The sequence below is a fragment of the Pseudochaenichthys georgianus genome, chromosome 13 (genome assembly GCF_902827115.2).
Source record: "Pseudochaenichthys georgianus chromosome 13, fPseGeo1.2, whole genome shotgun sequence".
In the NCBI taxonomy this organism is placed as follows: Eukaryota; Metazoa; Chordata; class Actinopteri; order Perciformes; family Channichthyidae; genus Pseudochaenichthys; species Pseudochaenichthys georgianus.
This window is the reverse complement of record NC_047515.1, coordinates 21,659,949-21,674,582: the sequence shown is the minus strand read 5'-3', so window position 1 is coordinate 21,674,582 and position 14,634 is coordinate 21,659,949. Positions and strand designations below refer to the sequence as shown.

The window sequence follows — 14,634 nt, the reverse complement described above, 5'->3', positions numbered from 1 at the left end:
GTGGAAAGTTGGTAGGCCATTTTCTCCACATGTTTAAAAAAGAGTTATAAGTTCACATTGACATCAGACGAACTACCTTGCCATCAGGTGTTTCTCTCAGGCTTTAAAATAATTATGAAACATTTTGGGGCAAAAATGCAGAGCAGCAAACCATAGCTAGAAGCCAGGATTGCAAAAATCTCAACAGCGACAACATACTTTCCAGGAGAGCTAATGTACGCAGGGACAAAAGCTATCCAGACCGCACAGAAAATCAGCATGCTGAAGGTGATCAGTTTGGCTTCATTGAAGTTGTCAGGGAGTTTACGAGTAAAAAAGGCCAAGAGGAGGCAGGTGCAAGCCAGCAGACCAATGTAGCTCAAAACCAGAGAGAAGCCCACCACTGAGGACATGGCACACTCAAGGGTGACCTTTGACCCTTGGAAACCAAGGTCACGCTGAGGCACAGCCAAGTAGCACAGATTATAATCTATATGGAAAAAACAAAAGAGTGTTATTTTTTTACAACACGTTTAGAAAGCTTATAATTATATGAATACAAAAATATTCGCACCTGTATGGATGTAAATAGGCAGACGCTTCCTCTCTGTTGGCCTGGACCAAACAACTTCATCAAGGCTCCAGCACCAGGGCGAGCTGAGCGGAAAACAGCAAGAACTACGAGAGTTTTGACCAGCAGGCAGGAGACACAAAGTACAAAGCTGATCCCAAATGCTGCCTGCTGGAACCGACAAGTCCACACTGATGGACGACCAATGAACACCAGAGAGCACAGGAAGCAGAGCTTCAGTGACAGGAGAAGCAGGAAGCTCAGCTCTGAATTGTTGGCTCGCACCTTGAGGTGAATCAGATTTACAGACAAAGAGGTGGTGATTTATACATTAATGTTTTATACACAAAAATGTGAAAGAATTTCAAATGAATACAACAATCTTTGTTTTATTATTCTGGGTTCTTACCACTGGTGTCTGACGGTAATAAAGAAAAAGAACAAACACGGCTGTTGTCACCGCTGCACCAGACACAGCTGCTGTAGTCAGAGTAATTCCTAAGGTTTCATTAAAGGAAAGGAAGTCCAGCTGTCGAGGGATGCAGGCAGTTTGTTCTACATTGGACCAAAACTCAGATGGACAACGCTCACAAAGAAGGGAACCTGGGAGAGGAAAAAGGAAAGAGGGAAGGAAAGTAAAACACAAAAAGGGAAATTAAAGTTGTCTTTTGTGGTTATTCCCTCACCAGTTTCATTGCTTATCTCTCCTTCAGCACATGGGATACAGTCAAAGCAGCAGAGAGGTTTTCCTTTCCTGTTTGCCTTTCTGGTGCCTGGTGGACAGCTCTCACTGCACACTGACACAGGCACCTAAACAACAAGCACAATAATGTTTTTCAATGCCGTCTTGTAAATCAACGCTGGCATTCATTTCAATAGCAAATATTACATTACATTGCATTTAGCTGACGCTTTTATCCAAAGCGACTTACAATAAGTACATTCGACCAGGTGTTATGCTATGTTAGTAGCCATGAGAAAACTTGTTGATCTAACTACCTGATTCGATCCTGAGTTCCACTCAATTGCTGACTCATTAAGGTTGATGTCAAACCCGTCAACACGACCAATCAAAACAAGTTTGAGTGACCCCTCAGGGGTGTTCTGCCAGTTAACAAGGTCGTACTTTGCTGGGATGTCAGCACCTTCGAAATAAAACATTTCCCCTTGTGGTGTGGTGACGTTTACTTTGTTCAAACTCTGCAACAGCTGAAATTATAAAATGCTTAAGACACTGTTGACATTTAAAATGATTAATTAAAACATGTATTGATAATATTCACTTTGTTTTCAAGAGCTATGCCAGATAAGAGGACTTGGGTATAATTGTGTTTACCTCAAAGGGTTTGATCTGTTTTGAAGAAGAGCAGCTGGAGTTCCTTCCAGATGAACTGTCTCTGTTGGGGCAGGACAGAAGGCTGTGGAGGGCGTGGGCTGCAGCATAAACGGCAAGATAAACATTATATGCCACCCTTAGCTGGGAGGTGTCAGTGAAGTGAAGCTTTCATAAAGGGACTTGTTAGAAAGAGATGAAGTAGAAACATTTAACCGATTGTTCAATTTCTTCAGTGGAGACAAATATGAAGACAGAGGCACTGCCTGTGATTGTGACCACTGTCATAACAATGACAGAGCAATCAGGCTGCTGCCTGCAAGGGAAACCACACCCTCTCCACACACAGGGGAACAAACAGGAACACAGTTTGGACCGTGATAGTAAACTCTCATCAGCCCCAGAGTCCACTAGGGCAGGCAGAGAGAGAGACTGTTGATTTAACAGCAGTGTGGCTTCAAGTGGCTTGCGGGTCTGGGGGGTTGAGGAAGAAACAGCCTTGCTCACCAGTATCCCCACCTTTACTGGCGAGCACCCTCTTTTGGACGCTGGGGGCATGTGTCCACGAGATGACCGGAGTGAACACAGTAGACACAAAGTCCTTCTCTTATTCTCCGGAGACGTTCTTGAGGAGTGAGTCGGGCTCTGCCTAGCTGCATCGGTTCCTCTGAAGACAGGAGAGGAGATAAGACTTCAGATGGAGCACCAGGACTTCGTAAAGTCTCCGACCTGAATCTTGCGAGAGGAGACGAGACAGGGCGAGAGGGGAGTGACCCAGGAGATCGACTGGCTCTTTCCCTACGGCACTCCCTAAGGCGGTTATCCAGTCTTATGGCTAGGGAGACCAACTCATCCAAGTTAGCTGATTCGTCCCTCACTGCTAACTCATCTTTAACAGAATCAGTTAGCCCGGTTTGAAAAAACCCTTGAAGCGCTGTGTCATTCCACCCCGCCTCTGCAGCTAAGGTCCTAAATTCCACTGAGTATTCGGCTACACTATGGGAGCCCTGTCGCAGTGAGAGGAGGCGTTTAGTAGCGTCCCTACCGCTGACGGGTGGTGGAAAACTTTCTTAATTTCTTCTGTAAACTCTGGATAAGAATAACAAAGGTTGGACTGACTCTCCCATACAGCTGATGCCCAGGCTAGGGCGCTACCTGTAAGTAAACATCATATAACAAATTGTAGCTCTGTCATTAGCATAAGTAGACGGCTGCTGCTCAAACACAAGAGAACACTGCATTAAGAAAGATTTACATGTCCCTAAGGCACCTGCGTACCGCTCTGAAGTGGGAATGTTTGGCTCACCTGAAGGGAGAGCGGGCTGGGCTGGAACCGGTGCTAACGCTTGTGGGGGAGCTGGATCCTCAGGAGCAGGCGGAGCAAGATGAGTTGAAACCAGGTTGAGGTGATGTCCCATCTGTGCTACGTTGGCGGCTAGTGATGCGAGGTTATCCATAACCTCTCTGAGCATCTGGTCATGCCGGCCCACGAGGACTCCTTGGTTGGAGAGAGCCTCACGAATTGGGTCCGGGCCTGCTGGGTCCATGGTGGCCAGATTGTTCTGTTAGGATTATGTTTTAAACAGGACCCAGGCGCAGGCAATGACTGAAGATGTTTAAATAGTTTATTGCTTCGGAGACTCAGGCAGGTTTGGTGATTATGGAGGTCCGGAGTGGAGGTAGGCAGTGAGAGGCTGGACTGATTACAAGGCAGGCAGGTATGATGCAGGAAGAAGCAGACAGGTTGGCTGGAAGCTCTGGTGGATGATGGCCGAGGGATTGCACTGAAAACACAAGAGAAACTAGTTACAAAAAGTACGGAATTACACACAGACAGGATAACTGAATGGGCAGCCAGGAGGATGTAATACCACTGGTGTAGAAAACAATCTGGCGGTGAATTGCAGGGAAACTGGAGTAGATAAGCTGTGTCCTGATTAGATGATGAGGGACAGCTGAGTCGGACGGCCAGGTGAGAGCAATCAGGCTGCTGCCTCCAAGGGAAACCACACCCTCTCCACACACAGGGGAACAAACAGGAACACAGTTTGGACCGTGACAATGGTTCTTGAAATGGCTGCCCTTGTCTGACCTCACTTTCCTAGGAAACGCATGTAGTGGAATGTAATGCGTGAGAACTTGATCACTGAGTCTGCATCCTCGTTATATCAATTCAAACAATATTTAGAAACATGTAAACATTCATCAAACAGTATCTTATAGACATGGAGCAGGTTAATTCTAAAACTGTCAATCAATGGTCAGATTGAACATCCGAGTTGGGGCGGCAGGTTTCTTTCAGTCCCTAAATGAAAAATGTAGATTGTGAATTACACTCCCCCTTTTTACACATGAAATCATGTGTAACAAAATCCTGTATGGGAAGAAAACCTTCAGGTAATAATTGATTATAAGAAAATACCAAACATTATTCACAAATGTACATCCATTATTTTCCACAGTAAACACTCCAGTGAAATGGAGTGTTTCTCTCCATCTTTCAGTCCTAAAAGAAACAGAATCTTCATTTTTTAGTTTGAGCTTCACATTCTGCAAACCTCCACCTCCTGTGGGAGTGAAATATCATCAAGTAGATTAGAAACGGGTCACAAGTGCGGTTTTCCAATTTTGTGGAATTTTAGGAAACCTCTCATTTCCCACAGAGCCCCAGAATAATGTGTTAGTCCAAAAACATGCTTGATTAGTCATTGTTTTAAATCATGCAGTTGCACTGATCACATGCAGACATACATTCACACTCACACTGTCAGGTTGTAAAGTCAAGTTTGGTCAGGTTCACCCCAGAGTAAGTCATTAACAGTGCCTTTCTCAAGTAACACTGTCGGTCAGGGTCAAAGGTCATTTGGTCTAAGTCTTTTTGGCCACGTGTCGTGCTCTGCAGAGACTTTGATATGTCAGCATAGGCCAGTGTCCTTTGTCTACAAAAATCTGTCATATATGGAGCGCCATCATTTATTAATTCACAATTACAACTACAATTGTCCAGACATCTCTAACTTTTCATTGGGACAGCTGTTTCCCACATTCCCTGAAATGTGTTAGCCAAAAATTTCACTTCCTTATCGTACTACTACTGCAGTTTATTCACACCTAATCTATATTAAAATGTCCAATAGATCTATTTCAGAAACTTGTGCATATAATTATTTTCTTGAGTCAAAACATCATATGCATTTCATAGCTCATTATAATTCTGGTCCACCTAAAGGACAATGTTAACCTCTTTAGCAGTGTGTGGAACCTTGGGTGTCCGAACATGCTCCATCACTCCCTCCTTTATCAAGGATTTAAAAACAGAAGTCATTTCATACCTCCATCTCAAAGCCCTCCTATGGTAATAACTATGCTACAATGGTGAAATCAATACTTTAGATTGGAATACTATATTTGGCTTGGCACTAGCTCTCCCTTTAAATACCATACGAATACAGATTTGTCTTATAGAGTGGTTCCTAAACCTATCCCTTTAATGGTGATCAATATTGTAACAAATTAGATCACTACTTTATTCACACATGATTAAAAATCTCTTAAAGAATAATTTGTTAACATGATGTAAAGATTGAAGAATATGGTTCTACTCTGTCATGTTTCCCCCTTTATCCCTTAGTGTGTTTTAGGATGATTCTCATTTTACTTTAATAGTTTCCTCTTTACTGCTATTTTTAATTAACCAATTGATTAATTCATGGGTAATACAACTTTTTATCTTCACTTATTTATCAAGTCAATTCAATTTCTTTAAATGTGGTTCTTTTTATTTGAATAAGTGTGTTTATGTGCAAACTCACTCATTCCGATTGATTCCCTTCCCCTCTCCTCTGGTTTATCTCGAGCCGTGACCCTGGCCTCCTCACATTCTGCTTGCCCAACTCCTCTGATTCTGACTCCTCCCCCTTTGTCCATCAGCTCTTGAATCCATTCGCTGTAACTCTTTGAGGCAGCCATCTGCCCAGTTACATCTGCAGCCCCCATCATGCCACTGTTCTTGTACTGCTTTGCATTTCATCTCCTCCTGTACAGTGTCTTTGCTGCCTTATGGAGCTTTGGTTCTGGCTGCCACAGGTGGAGATTGTTCTGGATGCAGTTCTTATTGTTGTTGGTTCAGCTCTGGTTCTCTGTCTGGTCTATTGAGAAGGAGCAGTCTCCTGCTGGGGATAGGTCTTTGTTTGCTCAGGCGGATCGGGGTCTTAGCCGTCTGACAGGTAGAGAGAGAGAGTCCAGGTCTCGGGACGCATTACCTATAGAAATTCTAACACACTGAGGTTAAATAAATCCAACTCTTTCCACCCTGTCTTTTTCTAATCATACTATCTGTCTTGGTTGTTAAATGCCAAAATCAATGTCTACTAATGATATTACGAAAACTCCCTCTAAAAATTGCCTCATCCATTGCTACATATTTACCCAACATAACTTTTTCAGGAAACCATTTTCTCCTATAAATTGAAATACCTACATGTTTCAAGCATCACATATTTCACACACTACGAAAGAACATCTCCATATTTTCTCCAATATTCTAAATCCCACTATCACTTAGAACAATAGTAAACCTGCAGAGCACACTAATCAGATCACAGTAATTACATTTGGCTCAAGTGTAGGCCTATGTCTACTTTCTATTATAATTATTAATATTATCACTTTTTAGTGAACACTTAAAGGAATTATTGGTGGAAAAGTTTCCTCACAAAATGAAATCGTCATTACTAAAGCTAAAACCTAAAGAAATCATCACGGAAAAGTTTTCTTTTGAAGGTCGCGTTCTCCTCTTGGAATTTTTTTTTTTACATATAACTCACCTCCAGCTCCTACGAGCCTTGGATTTGTTATTCTGATTAGTCATGGATAGAGACTCAATACTCTACTTGACTTCCCCAAGAAGTATACCCTGTGGAGACTCGTTACCTCCACTAGGCACAGGGACTGTTATACCCTTCCAGCAGTTAGAGACTCCATACCCTACGCTGAAATACTTCGCTGCTTCACTTTTAGCTAACAAGTTATCCGTATGATTCTGAAAAATCTACGGGGCCTTTCACCGTCCTCTTACACACCTCGTTGCTTTATTTGTATTATATAACTTTCCTACTTATCTAACATATGTATTGTATTGTTTAACGTCAAACTAAAACACTGTGAATGTCTTTGACAACTTTAAATTTAGTTTAGTTCCGCCAATCACAGATCTTTGATAGAAAACAGGCATCTGTTTTACCTCTTTCGTTGTCAGGGCCCTCGCGGTCGCTGGTGTTCCCTCCTCTGAAAACCCCACACACATACGTCAAGGTCACCATTTGTTGGAGCAAGGAGTGATCGGAAACCCACCTCGGCTCCGCCTGTCGTTTGTTGAGCTGGGTCAGAGTTATAAAGGAAGTAATTCGGAGCACCAGAATAAGGGTTAAACAATAATCTGTTTTAATGATAAACAACAATACAATACACTTCAAAGGGGACGCCCCTTGCTCTGGTCCGCTTGCCGGGAGATCCCATCATCTTGACGGCAGGAGGTAAAAAGACTGAACAAAACACACAACAGAAGATATGTAAGGACAACAGGAGGAGTTTTGTGGATGCTCCTCCCAGAGTGGTCATCTATTGGGCGATATAAAAACGACAGCCTGTCGCAGCGAATCAGCGCGAGCCAGCCAGGAGAAAGTGTCTCTTCAGTTTGAGGGCAAAACAAACACATCTGGTGTTCGCTGTCTCACATTCTTGCAGTTTGGACACACACACATTTTCTGCATAGATTTCCCTCTCTCCGGCCCCCTCCCCCATCAGTTCAATACACACAGCTCCACACACCCTTGGCATTTTAAAGATATGTCTAAGATATAGTTGTTTATAGTTGACCAATACAAGTAAGTTACTTTAATATCAATAATAACGAGGAAAACATTACCTCTGCTCTCAAGCAGTGAAATAGTAGCACACACTCATTTCCCTTAGCATGTGTCACGCACACTCATTTCATAATGCAGCCCCTCACAAATGTCACATGTTTTTCCCCTCTGAAAGCTATGTGAATTATTTAATTAACAAAGGTTAACTGTTCCCATACCCTAAGGCTTTCCTCTGAGCTTTATTCCACCCCAAAGTCAGCTTACTTGGAATGAATACATTTATTGATAATCCAGGCCGACTATTGTCTCCAGGCCTCTTTCTGAGCCTTGCAGGAAATGAATCATTAACTTAACAAGACTTTAACTGGATTATATCTGAGGAAGATCTGTCTTGGAGTTCCCCTGTTAATTGCAAAAACCATTGATGATTAACAAAGAGACTCATGGGCCCTTCTTGATATCTGGAAACTGCAACAAGACTTTCTGCCATTCAAATGTAACACACTTCTTATATATCAGGTGATATAATCTTCACACGTCGGCGTCTTCTCTGCATACGGCAGTTTAAACAGTATTTCCTTTATCCTGTAATATGACTTGATAGATTTAAACTCCGCACACTGAACTCTGATCAGCAGGTGGTGCTTTCACTGAGTTGATCTCTTAGACGCCAGAGGCGGGCAGCGTCAGGTAAAAAAAAGTGATTTAGCCTTCCCAAACCTGAGCCTCACGCGCCGCCTATGAATATAAGTACCATCACTGAGTGATTAGAACTCGCGACAGGGGAAGCAAATACAGACAACACACGACGTTGCTTTAGGTAGCAAAACACGGAGATATGCTCACCTTTAGCTGTTATTCTGATCAAATGTTGTGTTCAATGGCATTAAAACGAGAAAAAACGCGGCTGAAGATTAATCCATAGGTTAATCCAATGTGTCTGTCACTTTGAAAAAATTGTAGCCACCAGAGGTTAGCGCAGCTTCCGGTTTTTGCTACGCATCACTCTCACTCCTTATTTGGTAACCTGTGTGTGTGTATGTGGAACTTTCTCTCGATTCCATTGGCTCTGACGGTCAGAGAGATGTCAATCATCAAAATCGACCAAGGGGGGCCAGAGATATAAGTCAAATCCAACCAAATGAAATGTTTTGCTAAATCTCTCTAAAAAGGTCCAATTTTACTTGTTTTGCATCAATTTTGATACAGGGTACTTATATAGTTATAGTTTGGATTCCTAAAGCTTTTAGTCTACCATTCCTTCATTCAAGGGTGGTTTTCAGTAATGTGTTTTTTTTGGACAGGCACAATCATTTACATTTTTTACTATGTTCAAACTGAATTTACTTTAAAATAAAACAAAATCTATATTTATTCTGACTCTTCTACATCCAACTCACAGGTTTATCATTGCTTTGAGAAAAAAGATTATTAATTTTCCCCTTTTAGAAGTGTAGTTATGGTCATTTGTTCTGGGAATGTCATTTTCGAGCCTGAGACCTGGAAAACAGGCTCGAGGCTTAACAGGGGAGATAACAGACGTCATGGTTGGTCATAAACGTCAAAGGGCAAAAGGTTCGATAACTAGGAGAATTATTCCCGAACAACATGTAGTACTGTACTTCATGTTATCTTTTGATGCAGTCATCGAGCTCTCATGGTCAATTTAATAAAGCACATTTTACTGCCCCTTAATAATTGCAGTATCCAAACATGTATGTTGATATCAGGTACAGATATGGAATGTTTTAGTTGTTAAACACCTTGAATGTACATCATTACACTGCCATTTCTGACTTTCAGTCTTTAACAGAGAATAAATCACAGAAAACACTTTTAGTAAGGTCACTTTTTTATTTCCATAATACAACACTGAATGAATATAATGAATGCATGCAAATTGAAAGAAATCTAATATAACCTAACAATGGCTGGAATATTGGTCATATTGGTTAATCAAAAGTTTACATTGTAAGTGTATCCATGTAATCTATGAGATATTCTTATCTTAAACATGTATACTGTGATATTATGACTTATCTTCTTGTTCTAGTTTCAGTGTCTGGTTTAGAGGATTTATATCCTGTACCATATTTTTCATAGATGCATTATCTAGCCATCAGGTATTTTTTTGTGTTTTTCTCAGGCCTCAAAAGAATGACAAAACATTTGGGGGCAAAAATGCAGAGCAGCAAGCCAAAACTAGATGCAAGGATTGCAAAAATCTCCACAGCAACAGTGTATTTCCCGGGAGAGCTAATGTACGCAGGGACAAAAGCTATCCAGACCGCACAGAAAATCAGCATGCTGAAGGTGATAAGTTTGGCCTCATTAAAGTTGTCAGGGAGTTTCCGAGCAAGAAAGGCCAAGAGGAGGCAGGTGCAAGCCAACAGACCAATGTAGCTCAAAACCAGAGAGAAGCCCACCACTGAGGACATGGCACACTCAAGGGTGACCTTTAACCCTGGAATAGTCAAGTCAGCTTGAGGCACAGGGGGGCTGAGGGACAGCCAAACAATACAGATGAAAACCTTAATGAAAAAAAACATTGCACAATGTTAGGGTACGGCAAGTACATTTTTTCATCGTGTTATTAAATAGATGCTTTGCAAATCTGACCTGGATACAGGAAAATAGGCAGACACTTCCTCTCTGTTGGCCTGGGCCAAACCACTTCATTAAGGATCCAGCACCAGGCCGAGCTGAGCGGAAAGCTGCAAGAACTACTATGGTCTTGACTTTAAGGCAGGAGACACAAAGTACAAAGCTGATCCCAAATGCTGCCTGCTGGAACCGACAAGTCCACACTGATGGACGATCAATGAACACCAGAGAGCACAGGAAGCAGAGCTTCAGCGACAGGAGAAGCAGGAAGCTCAGTTCTGAATTGTTGGCTCGCACCTGCAAATAGGAATTGGTATTGAATTGGTAATAAAAAGGCTAGAACATTAACAGCACAGAACAGATTCATTTAAAGTATTTTAAACATATATTTTCACATCAAGGAATGCAGCATTATATTATTTCAGAGTGAATATGCTGTCCTACAACTGCAAATTACAAATGAGTTTTACAAAATGTACTGTTTCTCTGTCGCTTTAGTCTGGTGTCTTACCATAGGTGTTTGACGGTAGTAAATAAAAACTACAAACACAGCTGTTGTCACAGAAAAACCAGACACAGCTACTGTGGCCAGGATAAAGCCCAATGTTTCATTAAAGGAAAGGAAGTCCATCTGGCGAGGTACGCAGGCAGTTCGTTTAGCATTAGACCAAAACTCAGATGGACAACGCTCACAGATAAGGGAACCTGGGGAGGAGTAGGAAACATAGGAACACTGAGGATGACCTGAAATCATATTACAAAGTAAAGAATATTTTATGTGGTTATTTCTTTTTACCAGTGTGATTGCTTATCTCTCCTTCAGCACAAGGGATACAGTCAAAGCAGCAGAGAGGTTCTCCCTTCCTGTTGGCCTTTCGGAAACCTGGGGAACAGCTCTCACTGCACACTGAAACAGGCACCTAAACAACAAGTAAAACCGTATTCTTTAGTACAAAATATATTCTTCTAAACATTTGAACTGGAAAGACATTTTAGCCTTGATCAATTTCCCTGTTCCTTTCACCTGATTGGATCCTGTGTTCCACTGAATAGCTGACGGGTCAAGGTTGATGTCAAACCCGTCCACACGTCCAATCAAAACTACTTTGTTTGAAAATTCAAGTTGTTCAAGTGGTGCAACACCTGAAAGCAACACAATTGTAGTAAATATTTCTAAACCTAAAGGTAAATTACACAGCTGCATTTGTCACATAAAAAAACACTTTTACTCTTAATGTCCTCAATTAAAATGTGTTTTGAAATGGACATAGTTGTGTTTACCTCTATGGGTTTGATCTGTTTTGGAGAGGAGCAGGTGGAGCTGATGTTTCCAGGTGAGCTGTCTCTGTTAGGGCAGGACAGAAGGCTGTGGAGGGCGTGGGCTGAAGCATAAACAGCAAGATAAACATTATATGTCACTCTTAGTTGAGAGGTGTCAGTGAAGAGATTCTGCACTTCCTCCAGGGACTCTCTGCCGCTGCACGGTGGAAGTGAAGCTTTCTGAGACAACCGGTCTGTGGGAGACGGTGAATTCGTAGAGAGTGGTGAGGCCCCAGGACTACAACCAAACACCATTTCCCAGAATTCCCATAAGAACTTATCATCAGGTCGTAAAGAGGGATTCAAACTTCTTAGAAAATGTTCAAATCCAGGTATTGCTGAACTTCGAATTGCCACACCAAGAACACCACTAGCCACTTTAGAAGTGATAGGATCTTGAAGCAGATTACTACTGGTGCTCCAAGCCTCACTGGCCAGAAACTGTTTATCAGTCACCTAGTGAAAGCAACACAAAAAGGTATAATGTTCCTCAAATAAGATTAGCTATAATTATTTACAGATTCAGTTCACAATGTAGTTTCAATTGCTCACATTTATGTTGGCGAGTTGCAGAAACAGTTCCCTCACATCTGTGTACCAGGTAAATATCAGAATCACTTTTGCAGTTGAGGCCTGAATTGTGAGGGCTGCTCGTCTAGCATCCATCACAATGTTTTCCCTTTGCAGAGTCTCTATGAATGCCAGGCACACCCCTGCCCCCTGTGTCTCCTCCTGAAATACCTGCCATATACAGTCGAAAGGAGCAAAAAACATTAGGTGAATGAAAAGGTTTCAAATATTGTATTTAGGCAGATGTCTTATACAGATGCCATAACATTTATAATAGGACAAAATGAATAACCTTTATTGCCACATGGCCATAATCGTTGTTTGCTATCACTGCTCCAATCCAGGTCCAATTTAGGCGTATTGCAATTTGGGCAATAGCCAGGGCTTGGTAAATATCACTGGGCATTGTCCTGAAGAAGTTAGGATACTGGAGCCTGTCACTTAGACAGGGGCAGCTGGCTGTGTAGCTCATCTACAGTAAAAGATAAAAAAGAAAAAAAAATATATACATAAATAGATGTTCTAAAATCACACACTAGTTTATAATTTTCACAGAGAGAATGTGTTTCTTAAGAAGACTGTGTATGTTGTGAGGGCAGCAAAAGAAATATGAGAAAACTTTAAAAACTTTCCTGTTAAATGTGGTAAATGTTTAACCACAGTGTTTGTGAAAGTTACAATTTAACATTAAGACAACAAATTGCATTTTAAAATCAGAATGTTTAAATTGTGGTTAAACTAAGCAGATGTATATGGTACCTACTAAAGGTATGGAGAGTGGCGCCAGGATTCTTGAGAGTATCATGGCTGTTATAGACGAAGAACCACCAATGATCAAAGGAACAGGCTGATCACCTGATGACATTATAAGACATAATACAATAACTTAACTTGTTAAGGGCTTGGTTCTGTTTTGAACACATTATTGCAGAGTTTCATTTCATTTGCCTATTATTATAAGAGTAGGATTTTCATTAGTACCAAACAATGTTAATGTGTACCTGTTTTTTCTCCGATCCCCTCTCCATACACAGAAGAATACTCTGGCGGAGCTGCTAAATCACAGGTAGCACTGTCTCCTCCAACCAGAGACAGTGCTGCCTGCATGGCCCAGGAGGGTAGGGCACAGCTATCACGAATATGGTAGCCCAGCTTCACACCTGGCAGCAAGCTGTTACTATGATTGATTTCCTCCAGCGCAAACACCATAGCATAAATATACTGTAATGGAAGATATTCCAAACTGCATGAGAGGGATAGAGGAGAACATATCATTCAAATGTGACTGTGAAGATGTGTAATCTGTGTTAAGAATAGGTGATACTTTTCTGTCAACATTAAAGAGGTAACTATAACAACATCCTTTTATCAAGAAAAATATATGTTTAGACAACAATAATAGTTAACTGCCTATTGAATTGATATGATTATTTTGTCAAATGCATATATATTATACAGTTTACAGTAGATAGAGCAGTTCAGAGTTTTACCCAGTGCAAGGTTTGTTGTGTGGCAGCTCGGTGAAGCCGTTGTCTCTAGCTGCAGGATTGTAAAAAAGACTAAAGAGCCCACCAATTACTACATCTCCATCCTTGAACAGACCCTGATCACTCGGTGTGCCCCACTGTGTACAAGTCGCTGTTTGAACCATCTGTAATCCCAGCCTGAGCCCCAGCTGACTGCCCACCAGGAGCAGCAATGCGGCTGAGCACAGCCTCAGAGTGAAGAGCCAGGAGAACCAAGACATGGATGCAGCGTGTTCAGCATGGATGCAGCAAGTGTTCAGTTGGATAGATTCTCATTTGCACAACACACATAAAAAAGAGGCATAAGAAACAGTTAACAGTTCCTGAAATTCAAATATAATTAAATCCCTTTTATGCATCATTGAGACATTCCCCTGTAAATACAAATAAATGTCAATGACAAAAAGAATATTACAAGAGATAACACTTGCACTGAATACGTACTTGACAAACTCCCCCTACTTCTCTGCACAACATCGATCTTGGTCTGTCTTTTTATAACATCTGTAAAGCCCATGGTGGCATGATATAAACAGGATGGCACTGAACCGAATAACTTCTCTCAAAGGTGCGAGAAAAACAATTATAAAATGACTGACTGCTGTTTGATACAGAAAGTACAGTATTTGCCTGGAGGGCAGTGACCGCAGATATCCCAATAGAGTTATATTTTAATTCCCAACACTCAGAGCATGAATTCACAGGGCCACACCTCTCACACTTTGGTTCTGTTCTTTCAATTAAAGTTCATCATGACCTTTTGGAAAATGTTTTTGTTGCTAAGATAATTTGTGTGTGTTTATATCTGGAAAAGTTTCCAGAGCACCCATACACTTATTATTGCCAAAGAGAAAAAGTAATGTC

The 14,634-nt window shown here is 41.5% G+C and overlaps 1 protein-coding gene and 1 pseudogene across 1 annotated transcript; both read right to left on the bottom strand.

Annotated features, from left to right (window-relative positions):
• LOC117457636 (extracellular calcium-sensing receptor-like) lies at positions 1 to 3,780 on the bottom strand (annotated as a pseudogene).
• Positions 3,781 to 9,858: 6,078 nt separating this feature from the next.
• On the bottom strand, positions 9,859 to 13,991 carry LOC117456998 (extracellular calcium-sensing receptor-like). Its single transcript, XM_071205159.1, has 10 exons — positions 13,735 to 13,991; positions 13,246 to 13,487; positions 13,008 to 13,099; positions 12,537 to 12,716; positions 12,227 to 12,415; positions 11,636 to 12,130; positions 11,151 to 11,274; positions 10,866 to 11,059; positions 10,370 to 10,651; positions 9,859 to 10,281 (listed from the first exon to the last, which is right to left on the bottom strand). Exons 1-10 carry the CDS (start codon positions 13,989 to 13,991, stop codon positions 9,859 to 9,861), a joined length of 2,478 nt encoding a protein of 825 aa, XP_071061260.1.
• Positions 13,992 to 14,634: the final 643 nt, after the last annotated feature.

Excerpts from the sequence above, each read along its gene's own strand:
- LOC117456998 (XM_071205159.1), bottom strand. The coding sequence starts at position 13,991 with ATGTCTTGGTTCTCCTGGCTCTTCACTCTGAGGCTGTGCTCAGCCGCA. Across the intron at positions 13,100-13,245 it reads GGGGATCGGAGAAAAAACAG|GTGATCAGCCTGTTCCTTTG; the intron begins GTACACATTAAC and ends TAATGTCATCAG. Across the intron at positions 11,060-11,150 it reads AGAGATAAGCAATCACACTG|GTTCCCTTATCTGTGAGCGT; the intron begins GTAAAAAGAAAT and ends ACTCCTCCCCAG.